The sequence below is a fragment of the Phaseolus vulgaris genome, chromosome 6, assembly GCF_051622355.1.
Source record: "Phaseolus vulgaris cultivar YP4 chromosome 6, ASM5162235v1, whole genome shotgun sequence".
In the NCBI taxonomy this organism is placed as follows: Eukaryota; Viridiplantae; Streptophyta; class Magnoliopsida; order Fabales; family Fabaceae; genus Phaseolus; species Phaseolus vulgaris.
Window position 1 is genome coordinate 31,054,116 of NC_143503.1, and position 14,780 is coordinate 31,068,895.

The 14,780-nt window shown below is 28.1% G+C and overlaps 2 protein-coding genes across 6 annotated transcripts; one reads left to right on the forward strand and one right to left on the reverse strand.

Moving 5' to 3' along the window:
• Positions 1-4,471: 4,471 nt before the first annotated feature.
• On the forward strand, positions 4,472-9,481 carry LOC137832128 (wall-associated receptor kinase-like 8). Its single transcript, XM_090304131.1, has 4 exons — positions 4,472-5,393; positions 5,613-5,672; positions 7,712-8,910; positions 9,085-9,481. The coding sequence occupies exons 1-3, from the start codon at positions 4,472-4,474 to the stop codon at positions 8,905-8,907; spliced, it is 2,178 nt and encodes a 725-aa protein (XP_090160257.1). The 3' UTR covers positions 8,908-8,910; positions 9,085-9,481.
• On the reverse strand, positions 4,473-12,779 carry LOC137832124 (DNA oxidative demethylase ALKBH2-like). Of its 5 annotated transcripts, XR_016521876.1 has the most exons (8): positions 12,555-12,779; positions 11,589-11,705; positions 11,272-11,461; positions 10,898-11,133; positions 10,492-10,668; positions 10,216-10,381; positions 8,389-8,704; positions 7,943-8,278 (listed from the first exon to the last, which is right to left on the reverse strand). XR_016521876.1 is itself a non-coding variant. In XM_090304137.1 (4 exons), the coding sequence occupies exons 1-4, from the start codon at positions 12,771-12,773 to the stop codon at positions 11,012-11,014; spliced, it is 648 nt and encodes a 215-aa protein (XP_090160263.1). In that variant the 5' UTR covers positions 12,774-12,779; the 3' UTR covers positions 10,800-11,011. The 5 variants fall into 5 exon arrangements, 1 of the variants encoding a protein (XP_090160263.1); XR_016521875.1 differs by having other exon boundaries at positions 10,216-10,668; XR_016521877.1 differs by lacking the exons at positions 10,216-10,381; positions 10,492-10,668.
• Between the last annotated feature and the right edge of the window lie 2,001 nt (positions 12,780-14,780).

The following is a 14,780-nucleotide window of genomic DNA, read 5'->3' on the forward strand; positions in this document are numbered from 1 at the left end:
ACATTAAACTACTTTTTAACACATAATATATATATATATATAGATATAAAGTGAAAATAAAAATTTGAAGTTGTTTAATTTGAAAAAAAAAACTTATATTAATAAAAAAACTTACATAACTCACTATTCAAATTATATAAAAATGGTTTAACATTATTCAACATCAAATAACATCCTAGTCTATATTAAAAAATCTTTCTTTTATTACGTGAACAATATTACAAATGTTCAGGAGATAAAATTTAAATAAAAATCAATTTTAAGTTTATAAAAATGAAAAACAAATTTAATTATATTATAATTCACTGTTATTAATGTTGAGTAGTTGAGTTGTTCATGACTATTGTTTTTACAAAGGTTTAGCTCAGCGTTTTAAATTATATAATCTATACATAACTTCTATTTAGGTTTGTGGTAATAGAAAAAGGCAATATGCAAAAAGGGTTGTAAAATACAAAAAGGACCCTTTTCCATTGTGTAGATGGGAAAGCTTTGGGGTACATGCGGAAAATGAGGAAGATTCCAACAAACCATGATGGATATAACATTCCACAGTAAATATGATTTGGAAAACCATTTTACCCGAAGGTGAATATGGTTCAACTCAGTTGATATTTTTTTTTCAAAAAAATAAAATAAAATAAAATTAGATAGGGTATCTTAGTTGTTAGATTTATTTTATGAGTGTTTCAATTTTATACATAAAGTAGTGACAAAAATCAACATGTTTAACACTATCCATAAGACTCAAAATATCTTCAAATTAAACCTCAAAAGAAATGCATGGCATCCTATACCAAAAAATCTACTACCTTAACCGAGTTCTAACAATTAATCTTTAGTTCATACAATACACACAAACTTTTTTACACCCAAATAAACAACGCGCAATGTTACAAATACTAATACAAATTAAATACAACCACCCACATCACACCCATCCAAAATTTGAGTAAACTTGCTCATCTGGATTCATTATACAAGTTTTGTAACTTTATCTGGATCCATTTATCGCTACATGCTTGTAACCAACAAAGAGGTTGAGTCTTAGTTAAAGAAATAAAATAGAAAAAAAAATGAGTGAAGTTAGATAAGAAATTATAGAACATGATTACCATATTCTTTTGCTGTATTCTGCATCTAAATAAAGGTTGGAATATTTTTATCATTAATTTTCCAAATTCATCTATTCCCTCTGCTTTAAGGGTTATTGACTCCCATTAAATAAAAAAACATACACATAACATTCCTAAATAATAATATTTGTTTAATTTTTTAATTTAAAATTCTAATATGTATTATTATATTATTAAAATGGTTTGTCAAGTGAATGATATTTTTTGAAAGAACAATGATATATTGACACCTTGTTTCACTATACAGTCTCTAATTAATGATATAAGAAATGGTATTTTTACCAGTATAAAAATTGAAATTTAAGACAAAAAATAAATAAATACTAAAGCAAGGTTGTAAATGTATATTTTTCTTTTTAAAAGAATGTCAACAAAACTTTTTTCTTGTTACCATTCTTTAATTCTCATACTCTATCGTTTTTTTGATGTTCTAAGACTTCTTCCTTAATTCACCAGTGCTGGATCGAAAATTGACCTTAAAAGGGTACTTCAACAGGGTACTTCAACGATAAGTAATTACTCAGATTTCTAAATGATTCATTTGAATAATAGGCTGAATCTAACATGTCAGTTAATGAATAATTATTCATGTTTTTTCAGGACAGAAAGTTTCTGTAACTACTTTTAACAAGTATTTAATTTTAACTGTCTTAATTATATATTAAACTTTAACTAGTATTTAATTTTAACTGTTTTAATTATATATTAATTCGATCAAGAGAGTGACTAACCGTATTTAGTATATTTAAGAGTGATATTTAGAGAACTCACTGCTGAAGCATGCCTAAAAGTCAGCATGGTCGCTCTCAGACTTCCCACTACTGTTATAATTTATTCGAGCGCGTTATGTGTTCCAACTGGCAGTAGAAAACCTGAACGAAAGGTCAATAAAGAAGAAACCAAGAAATTGCTTACGACCATAAATCATAGTAATATAAATATCCATAGTCAAGGTATGAAGTTAAATACTATCTTTAATAAATTATTCTGAAATCATTATTTTTTTTAATATTTCTTTTACTATATTTTTGTTAAATTTTGTGATCTTTTATGATAGTATTTTATTTATTGCATATAATAATTGTGTATGGTTATGGGTATGTAGTTTATTAATCTAACTTGTGAGTTTGTGAAATACTAGAATACACACATTTTATTATTTTTAAGAGTGAAAGTTTATCACAATTTTATACATAATTATATCGTTTACCTCACAAATTTTTAAATAAGATCAAACATAATCTATCCATTGTATACAGATGAAATTAATTTTCAGGGAGTTTTTTTATATAAATAAAAAATATTCTCAAACATGTTTAATAAGTTTTATATCAAGCTTTGTGCACTTCTCCTAATAACATTGGAAAAGTTTATAAAAAATAATATTAACATCCTAACAATAAAGAAATAAGATTCTAAATAATAAATAAAAAAATATTATTAAGTTTTTACTATATAAATAAAATAATTATTTTGTAAGTATAATTTTTATTTTTAAAGTTTTGAAATTTTGAATTATTTAAAAAAAACATTAGATATGCATATGTTTTTATGTTTAAAATTTATGAATCTCATAAATTATAAATTTTATAAATAAATATATTTTTTGAATTAGTAAAATATATTATTGATAATAATAATAATAGCATATGATTTTTAATACTCAAAATTTTATTTTATTTTGAGAAAAAAATAGATATAGATTTTCATAATATTGTATATAGATGTTTTTCATAATCATAACATAAAAATTTTCGAAAACATTAGTTATTGAAAATGTTATTTTTCTTAAAAACATAGCAAATTTGATTATTTATGTTCAATTTCAATTTTTTTTGAAAAAATAAATTTTTTCTTTTATAAAACATTTGTCTCGTTTAAATTGAATAAATAGATTTTAATATCTCAAAAAAATTATTATTTATCAATAAAAATATCACAATTTTAATTTTTAAATTTAATTATAATATATTGTTATATTATTAAAATAAGGTTATCAGAGTGATTTTTTAAGACGTCAAAGCATAATTTCTTAAAACGATAATCAGAAAAAAGAGAGTAAAGTTAGATTATATACATATAATAAACTACAAAAACTCTAACTACTTATTTTCTTTCTCCATCATTCACTTGCCTGAACTTATCTTTCACATAATTTAATACTTTTCTTTCTATTTACTCCTTTTTGCAAAAGTCAAGTCAGGCTGCTCTCAGACTTTTCCTGGAAGCTGTCCTAATTAATCGGCATCAATAATTTATGATTTATTTATAGATTTTTTTTTATTAATATAATAGGTTACTATTTATTTATTTTTGGATTTTTTTACAAATAAGTATAATCATTTATGTATTTTTTTAATATATAAGTTTTGGTCAAGTCCTTCATATTTATGTTTTTTTTTTCTTTTTTTAATAATATTTTTTTCATATGGTGACAAATTATTATTGTTACTTAAGGTGTGTTAACACTGTCAAGTTGTATAATAATGCCTAACATAAAAATTTTTATTTAAAATTGTATACAATTCTTAATATGATGAATTTAAATAAAGAATAAATTTATAATTAAATGATATAAAAAATATTAAAATAATATTATTAAGAATTATAATGTGATTGTATAAAAAATTGGGATCGTCGATGTATTGTCCAACTATTTCATGGAAAATTATATAGAATCCCTCGTTTGATAGTTTTTAAAAAAATATATAATAAAAAAATATAATTAAATAATATAAAAAATAATTAAAATAATAGTATTAAAAGTAATAAGAAAATATTATCAATGTATAACGAATTTAATTCTCTTACGAAATTTACACATCTAACTCGAACGACTTGAAGTCATCTATGATAAGAAGAAAAAATATATATACGTATAAAACTGTTCTAATTTGTCAAAATTATTAAGAAGAAACCAATAAATTATAAATATTAGGCAATTCTATCAAAATGGTTGTAATACAGCTCTTGAATCTTGAAGCATTTTATCCTGAAGATGCTCTTACGTGTATGATTATTTTCCAAGCACGACTTCAAATAGACTAAAATGCAAAAGAACAAAATTATGTTGTTTTTAAATCATTAACGAAAAGATCCTTCGAATCTCTTAAAATATTACATTGTTTTTATTTCAGCTCTTGGAACAACATTCACAATTAATAGATCATTTTGTTTCTATTTTGTTGTTGGTTAGCATTTGGAACAATTGACAATCTAATATTAATTAAGCAATCCAGTCAAAATAATAGTAATATAAACACCCATATATCTTGGTATGAAGTTGGAGGCTTGCACAAACACTTCTTGAATCTTGAAGCAGACAGCAAGACAGAATGATCCTGAAATTAGTGATCCATTTCATCATTTTGGTAATATGGGAGGTATCTGCACAACTTGAGTTACCTGTAGCAAAACCTGGCTGTGATTGGCAATGTGGAGATGTTATAATTCCCTTTCCGTTTGGAATGAAGAGTTCGAAGTGTTATGCAGGGAAATGGTTTGAAATAGAATGCAGAAACACTTCCACATATACCCATTCCAGTCACACACCTTACCTCAAGTCCATAGGACTGGAAGTAACAGGCATTTATCTCGAAGCAGGCACAGTTACTATCAAGCATCCTATTTACCGTAGTAACTGCGGATCCAAAGATTCTCCGCCGGTCAACCAGTCGCTGGAAGGAAGCCCTTTCGTGTATTCCCAAGAACGCAACAAATTTGTGGCCGCAGGTTGTAACAGTATTGCTATTTTGAAGTTAAATGGATCAGAAGTTAGTGGTTGTGTGTCCATCTGCGACGAGAACTACAAGGTTGGTGATATCGGAAAAATCGAGCTTACAAAAAGTGATTGTAATGGGAAATCTTGCTGTGAGAATTCTCTGCCACTGTATCTTAAAGAATACAGCACTGAAATAAAAGGTTTAAAGGAGAATGAAAGTAGTCATGAGTGCAGTTACGCCATGGTTGTACAGCAAAATCAAGATCCGTACTACCGCTACCAATCCTATCCTTTTAATATTCCCAAAAGGTACTACTACTTTCCTGTGTATGATGTGATGAAGGATTTAGATGTGGTCCCTGCTGTGCTTGAATGGGAGATTGTGAACAATTTGAACCTTACACTCCCTTCAGATCATCACTCTCAGTGTTATGATACTAAGATTACATCTTCACTATATAAACGTTCAGGTCAGAGATGTTCCTGCCACACCGGTGGTTATGGTAATCCCTACGTTGAGGGAGGTTGTCCAGCAGGTAAATATATTATTTTAATCACTGCACTTAAAAAGTTTTTTTTTAACATGCTTAAAATTAATGTCTAATATAAAAAAATATCCAGTTATCAGAATATTCTGACTAAACGTAAAATTGTAAGAAAATAGAAAAGAAAAACAATTATAAAAATTGATATTCTTTACCGGCATTTGTATTGAATACAATCGTTATAAATATTTTAAACTTTATTCTTCACAGATGATCCTCCTCGACAATCCAGGAAATCGATCAGTCCTGTAACAATATCCATTATAAAAGGTATGTATGAACTATGAAGTGATTAATAATTTATATGATTTTTAATATTAATATTCAAGGAAAGGAAAAAAACGAACACATAAAATAGTTTCATTAAATATCGTATGTAAACTTGTGAAACCAACAACAATCACAATATCATGACTAATTTATTTTTGTGGTCTAAAGGATTGAAGAAACTCGTTAAGAAAACTTATCAGGTATAACGATTTTCTAGGGGATGGTAATACAAAACATTCTAAGTAATTATTGTATGTTATATTGTTTTCCATCAAATTATTTTGTAAAAGTGGTTGGAATTCACTATAAAAGATTCTCAACTGAATAATGATATTTTGATATTCACAAAAAAAACACCCACTTAACCACTCAAAATAATTAATTTTAAAATGCTAATATACATTATTATATTATTAAAGTGATTATACATGGGTCTATAATAATTTTCTTTACAATTTTAATGAACCATTGAGAGAATAAAATTGAAAGAGAAATTTTACACCACCGAATGTAGCTACGATAAATTTGATTATTATTTAAAAATATTTATATCTGACTTTTCCTTTATTTTTTTATGTTTTTTCTAATAATATGTATTTGTTAAGACGTATATGATACCATGTTTACTGTTTTGAAAAAAAATCGCTAGTTATATCAACATAGCACAGAAATAAAGCAAGATATAACGTAAATAAAATAATATAGTAAATAATTCAATAAAACAGATCAAACCAAAATTAGGAAATTTCATGATATTGAAATTATAGATCTGTTGTATGTAAGACCTGTCTCCTCAATTTTTTTTTTTAATTCTAAGATTTATATAAAAATATACATGTACAAACATAAACAGTAAAAATTCAAATGTCACACAATAAAATAGGTTTGTTAATATATTTAACAATGAAAGAAAAATGAGTCAAAATTGGCTTTTTCTTGAATGAACAATATTCAAATAATTCAAAAATCGACTCAAAATATTTGAGTAACTTGAGTTATTCATTATTTTTTCTTTATTTTAATGTCGTTAATTAATAAAATTAACTAGAAGTTTTCAATTTCCATTAAATAAGATATATGAATGTGAAATATATTACATTGTTATGGGAGCTAGAGCAATAAGTCATCGATGTAATGGAAATTGGAATTCTTTTTCTTAAAGTAGGATTTTGAACTTAAATTTTATTGATAGAAAAAAATAGGGTGGGAAAGGAAATCTATTAAAAATTAATTATTCATGTTCTTTATTAGTTATCATTAAAGTTGGTGAATATTTTCTACCAGTAATATATTTAAATTAAAGGTAAATAATATCCTAATAATTAATATAAGTATGATTTAAATTTGAATAAAAAAATTACAAAATTTAATATATTTCGGTGGATATGAATTAAGCTGTAAATTTTGTGGCATAAATGAGGTTTGTAAAAATTAAAGTCAATTTAAGATGTAAATTATTACAGTACATGTTTGTATAAATAAAAGCTTTTTTTATCGGATCTCTTGGGATACTTAATTTTACTTGTGTGTCTTGGCAATGTTAATCCATACCTATGATGATCACTAATATACATCAATACTATAGTTTAAAAAATATAACTTTTTCTTAACTTAAATTGTGTATACTTTTTAAATTAAAATATAGATATTTTGTTATCATACTAACCAATCTTGGCAGCATCCTACTTAAGAAAATGACTATAACCTTAACTTGGGCAGTGGATTCAGACTTGATATACTTCTCCACATTTGCATATGCACTTTTTATATTTGGTAGATACATTAAATAACTCCACACATACATAGTGTTTTATAATATCTTATTTAAATACTCTTATGTGCTTAAGTTCTTTGCCAGGAAAAGGTTTCTAGACTTAGTTTAGAGTATTGGGCTACTAATTGAATCCAACAAGCAATATATTATAAGGTTTTCTAAATTTGTATTAGTTTAATCTCAATTGTTAGACTTTCTAAATGCTCAAAGTTGCATATAAGTGAAAAACACTTATTTTAATGTATTGATGTGGTAAAATATGTAGGAGTTTCTATAAGCTTCGGATCCATCATTTTGCTCATTATTTTAATGCGAGCGTTGAAGGGTACAAAAAAAACTATTGTGGAAAAATACAGAAAAAGAATGTTCAAAAGAAATGGAGGATTATTGTTACAACAAAAATTGTCTTCTGGTGAAGTTAATGGGGATAAAGTTAAACTTTTCAGCTTAAACGAGTTGGAGAAGGCTACCGATAACTTCAACACGAATAGAGTAGTTGGAAAAGGAGGTCAAGCTACTGTTTACAAAGGCATGTTGATTAATGGAACAATTATTGCAGTGAAAAAATTTAAGGTCCAAGGTAAAATAGAAGAATTCATCAATGAATTTGTCATTCTGTCACAAATTAACCACAGAAACGTGGTCAAGTTGTTAGGAAGTTGTTTGGAGACTAAAATTCCCTTGCTTGTTTATGAATTCATTCCTAATGGTAACCTTTTTGAGTACTTGCATCAACAAAATGAGGATTTTCCAATGACATGGGACATGCGTTTAAGAATTGCCACTGAAGTTGCTGGAGCTTTGTTTTACTTGCACTCTGCTGCTTCTCAGCCTATTTATCATAAAGACATCAAGTCAACAAATATACTTTTGGATGAAAAGTATAGAGCAAAAGTAGCAGACTTTGGTACATCTAGAATGACTTCCATTGATGTTACTCACCTTACTACAGTAGTTCAAGGAACATTTGGATACTTGGACCCTGAATATTTTCAAACTAGTCAATTCACAGAAAAAAGTGACGTCTATAGCTTCGGAGTAGTTCTTGTTGAACTCTTAACAGGGAAAAGGCCAATAACCCTCACAAGTTCAGAGGAAGCCAAAAGTTTAGCTTCATATTTCATCATGTGTGTAGAGCAAGATTGTGTATTTGATATTATTGATGAAAGAGTGATGAAGGAAGGGGAGAAAAATCATATCATGGAAGTTGTCAATCTTGCAAATAGATGTTTAGAGCTGAATGGAAAAAGACGACCAACTGCGAAGGAAATCACATTAGAATTAGAAAGTATTCGAAAATTGGAAGGAAAGTCAAATGCACAAGAAAGACATAATGAACTTGTTAGAAGTGAAGACTATCAATCTTGGGATGATTATTCTACTATCTTAGAAATAAGGTCAGCTTTTGATCTAAGTTGCAGAACACCAACCTTGGAAGATATTCATATTCGTACCATATAACGGGTATGTATTCTTAATTTTTGTGTTAAATAAAATTATTTTGGTTAAATAATAAGTATATAACCTTCAATAAAATTTTGAAGGTTTTTTTTAAGGTTGTACTTGAATATTGTGATTATACGTTGTCAAATATGCACATATGCACTGATGTTTGTGGCGGTTGTATTCATTGGTCAGATGGTGAGGCTATTGAGTTCATGAAGGTCTGCAGAGGAGCTGAGGGCATTTGACTCTTTCATTATGAAGACTATCACATAGGATATACTTAGTGGTTGGGGTTTCCCAATGTTTTTTTTCAGTATGGATGGTGTTGCTTATCCTTTTGGCTAAAAGGATGCAGTGAACATTCCTAGGAACAATTGTGTGGCATTAGCAACTTGTGTTCTATAGTCACACACCTACTCAGTGAGGAGGATGCTTCCTTCCTTGTTGTAGTTTATAGGTTAAGCTAGTTAGGATATTGGTATGCATAAGAGATTTTGGTTTTCTTTAGTTATATTTCTTTTTAATGTAGAATTATGATATATTGACAACTTATTATCTTTTATAATAATATATTTGTGAAATTACATTATGCTTTTCATTATTATATAATTCATGTGTTTGTTGGAGGAGGAAAGACACATGAAATTGTTGATTTATTCTTGTAGATGGTGAGGAAAGCTTTGTGGCCAAAAGAAGTGATTGTGTGAAAGTTGTTCTTGTAAATTGTGTTGATTTAGGGGACATAGAGTTTGGTAGGAGTGATCATGGATTCATAAAAACTTCAAGCCACTTAAGATTTTATATACTAAGGGAAAAAAAACTCTTAAAACACAAATTATGTGTACAAGATGAATCATTAATTGATACAATCAAACTCAATCATAAGATGATATAATCAAACAAATCCATCATCATATAGTATATCAGTCGAAACATCACATAATAACTCAATTTGAATCATGACATAATACTTTAGTTTGAATATAAAATAATAGATAATGAGATGATGTTCTATCGTAATAAACAAATTTTGAGTCCATTTTAACTAATATCGTACTAAAAGTTGGTGTCCGTTTTGCATGAATCCATTCTGAATTTTGTAGGCACCTATCTCATATAATAGAATTATGCATAACTTAACAAAGGAAGAGTTTTATCGGGCCACAAGAAAACGAAAAGATGCACCAGATAAAATATCAATCTTCATCAAATTGAAGTAGTAGATAACAAGTTTATCACAACTGAAATTAATGATAGCATATCTATTTGGATATATATAGAAGTATGATTCTTTTATGAAGATAATTTGCTACCACCACTCACTCTTTTCTTGGCTTTTACGTTTTAATGATCTCAATATTTTATTTTATGTTCTCGAACTAGGTTGGGGACTGGGAGAACTATTGTCTTCGAGTGTCACTCGGTCGGTCGTGCTTCCCTTCCTCCTTCGGTTCTTCTTGCTGGATGACTCCTCAGGCGGGTGGGGTACCTGCAGATGGCACTCCAACGCTCAAGTCAGTGAGGTATCGTATTCGGCTGGCAGGAATACTGTAGATAATGACGTACCTTATTCCTTGGAATGCGTGATATTTATATTACCTTGATGGGCCTTCGCTGTTGGGCCGGATTAGGGGGTTGTTTAGCAATTAGGGTTGGATTAGGCCGTTTCCTAACCATGGGTTAACCTTCGTTAATTGGGTCAACCTTTGACTTGAGCACTCGGTGTCGGTCGGCCACGTGTGACACATGGTCGACCTCGTACCTTAAAGTATGGTCCTGACACATGGGTTGACCGGGTCAAGGGACCGGTCGGTCATCCCAGTACATTTTACATTATAAGTGATCACGGATGAATATTATATTTATAATAATATATTTTACTCAGGAAACACCACCAGGAGGTTTAATAAAGGAATTCATAATTCCACCAAAAAGACAATGGTACCAGTAACATGAACATATATATAAAGCTTTACAAATGTATCAACATGTCACAAAAACATACCTCTTAGCATACTAACGGAAACCTGCTCTGACCACAAGTCAATCAAAAAACCCGCCTAAAGGTAAGGTTAATGCGTGTGGCTTCAGCTTTCGTACGCTTGGGCATAGAGTGAATCTAATCTCTTTGGGTATAGCCTCTCATCACCAAAAGCGATCCATGTTTAAGTCTAAACGTATGCTGATCAGCATCATGGCTACCCTTCTTTAATCTCTTGCAGGCAGGTTCATCACTTCCATCTGAAGATCCACAACAAATGATAACAAGTTCATGCACATCCACATAAAAATCCACTACTATTGTAATAACATATACCAGAAGAAATACAGGAGACTCTGCAAGTGTAATCACAACTCTAACAACAAAAGAAATTATACCGCAAGATTTTTTACATGGCTTCTTCTTCAGAACAAAGTCACGTTCACATCCAAAAGTTAGAGACGCAATTTCAGGTGTTGGTCCATAAAGCTTCTCATCGTCAGAATGCCAACCAACATAGTCATTACCACCATTGTACCTATTTAAGAGTAAGCTATTAAAACTACTCCCAGGAAGAGCTTTATGGACCTTCAGAAGTAAGTAGAAAGAAATATTAAGAAACACAACAAACATGGGCAAAAAAGACATTAGTCAAATATATTGTCATTAATAGCAGAATTGATGAGGAACAATGTTGATTGAGAAACATTCTTACAGCATCCAATATGTCTTTAAGTGGTGGATAATCATCCCAAGAATATGCATGCGGCTGATATCCACTGTAAGTCAACTCAGTCAAACCTGGAGTTGCAACATAACATGTGTCTCGAGGCTGTAGAGAATTACATTAAATGGCATTAGAATCTTTAGGTTCATCTATCCTATCCATATACAAGAGAGTAATCTGTAAGTTATGATTCATCTTATGTTAGGACTTAAGCACAAGTGGAGAACCCAACCCAATAAACTAGTTCCTTAGATGGAAGAGTCTCAAGGTTTAAGTACCGCATCAAATAGTTCGTCTACTCAATATGAGACTCCAAACATCTTATGTCAGAATTGTGTGGTTATTATTCTGTTCACTCCTCGGTTACAAGAACATGGGAATTCACTGGTTGAAGACCTGCTCAATAATTTTTATTTCACCCAAGTTAACATTGAGATTGAACCCAAATACTAAGTACTCGGATTAGCGAACTTGAAATTGCATTTGTCAACATTTCTTTTTGGAAAATATTTGTTTTGTAAAAATGTTAGACTAACAAGATTAAGTGTGTTTGGATAGGTGTTTGTAATTGCTTAAAATTCATTTTTGAGTAAAGTGATTTATTTTGATGATTATACTCTGAAAACAGTATAAAATGATTAACTCGTCAGTGTCCCTAAAAGAGATTAAAATGATACTAGTAGAAATTAAAATTATATGAGATGTTGTCTTTACCACGTTTTAAAAGGAAAAGATTTTGAAACTATAATACCAAATCAGAAAATCAAACCTATATAAAAAATGAACATTTGTTACACTAACTGCCTAAGAACAGGGGCGTATTTTCGAACTAGATTGATGGTTAATAGCTTCATTTTTTTATTCTAAAGGGTAAACGAGAAAAGATGAAATTTGTGGGGGATCCCACGTTCCAGGATGGGTAGAATTTGAAGGAAATGTGGGAACGATATGAACCTGAAGGAAGGATTTTCCGAAGACGCGAATGGTGGGTCTGGTCCATGGAATGTGTTTGTCGAGATATTGGAACCATTTCCATGACTGATCGGAGGGTGTTAACCGCTCAATGTGTACGACGTCGCTTCCATTTCCAAGATCCACCGTTTCCCTTTTCACACTCTCCTCAGGGTTCTCCTCCGGCATCAAATAAAAAATTGGTTTAACATTATTCAGCATCAAATAACATCCTAGTCTATATTAAAAATTCTTTTATTATATGAACAATATTACAAATATTCAGGAGATAAAATTTAAATAAAATCAATTTTACGTTTATAAAAATGAAAAACAAATTTAATCATATTTTTAGCTCAGCGTTTTAAATTATATAATCTATATTATAACTTCTATTTAGGTTTGTGGTGATAGAAAATGGCAATATGCAAAAAGGGTTGTGAAATACAAATTGACCCTTTTCCATTCTGTAAGATTCCAACAAGCCATGATGGATATAACATTTCACAGTAAATATGAGTGTCTTACCGAATTAGGAGTAACTTTTAAGTCTATAATAAAAGGAAAAAAATTACACAGAACAATTAAAGAGAAAAAAATATAATATTTATTTATAGCCTGAAATTTTAATTATATATATATATATATATATATATATATAAATATTTCTGCTCCAACCTTTTATCATGTCTTCCTTTTTCTCTATATTAACTTACGCCGAGGAGGAGAGAAATAATTGTAATACATTGAATACACTTTCACACAAAATATTATTTCTTAGTAAAAAATACCTAATTAATTTAAGTTATTAATCATGAATTAAATAAAAATGTGAGATTAAGAGTAATTATTATATATCATTTAGTGTTTGTGTGTGAGTTTTAAAGAGATCTTAAATAAGTCTACTTTACAATGAATTTAATCAATTTATATATAAAAAAAAAAATTCATAAAAAATGTCATTATATTAATTTTCTTACCGCGAATTTTCGTGAATTCATCCGTCCAGTTACATAATTATCATTTACCTCACAAATTTTTAAATAGGACCATAATAATTTATCACCGAATACAGCTGAAGTTGATTTTTAGAGAGTTTTTATATAAATAGAAATTATTCTCAAACATGTTTAATAAATTTTAAATATTTTTTACTTTACTTTAAATCAATAATTCAAGTTATCAAAACGAGATAAATGTTTGGGCCTTCTCCTAATAATTTATGAAAAACTTCTAAAAATGCCCATCTCCCAATAATTTATGAAAAAAAAAATGCCTATTAACATTCTAAGTAAATTATCAGTAAAAAAATATTATTAAATTTTTATTATAGGAATAAAATAATTATTTCATAAATTTATAACTTTCATTTTTCAAGATTTTCAATTTTTGAATTATTTTAAAGAAACATTATGTATGTGTATATTTTTATGTTTGAAAGTTATAAATCCCACAAATTATAAATTTTATATATAAATAAATTTGTTGAATTGATAAAATATATTATTAATTAATAATAGTGTTAATAGCATATTATTTTTAATACTTAAAATTTCATTGTATTTAAAAAAATAAAATTTCATATATTGTATATCAATGAATTTTTTGAAAATCATAACAAAAAAGTTCGATTAGTTATTGAAATTTTTTTGAAAAATTAAATTATGCGTGTCTCGTCTAAATTCTGAATTGAATAAATAGACTTTAATGTCTGAAAAAATTAATAACTTATCAATTAAAATATCAAATTTCTAATTATATTTTTTTAAGTATAATATACTGTTATATTATTAAAATAAGGTTATCAGAGTGGTTTTCTAAGACGTCAAAGTATAATTTCTTAAAACGAAAATCAGAAAAAAAATTGAAGTTAGATAACAATAAATATATATATATATATATATATATATATATATATATATATATATATATATATATATATATACACACGCGTGTAATGTAAAATATATACTGATTATGATGGAAAGGTCGAGACATCAAAGGTCATTATCATACTAAAGATAAGTGAAATAAAAAATAAATAAAGAAATAGTAAAATTCCATATCAAGAAATAACAAATAAGCTCAAAACATTAAGATTATATTTAGTAATTATAAGATATAAAAAGTAAGGCTTCTTCTTCCTGCACCCAAAATTTTGTAAATCCCAAAACTGACCTTCATCTTTTATTTAAAAAAAAAACTAAAGTTTTTTAGGTTACCGGATAT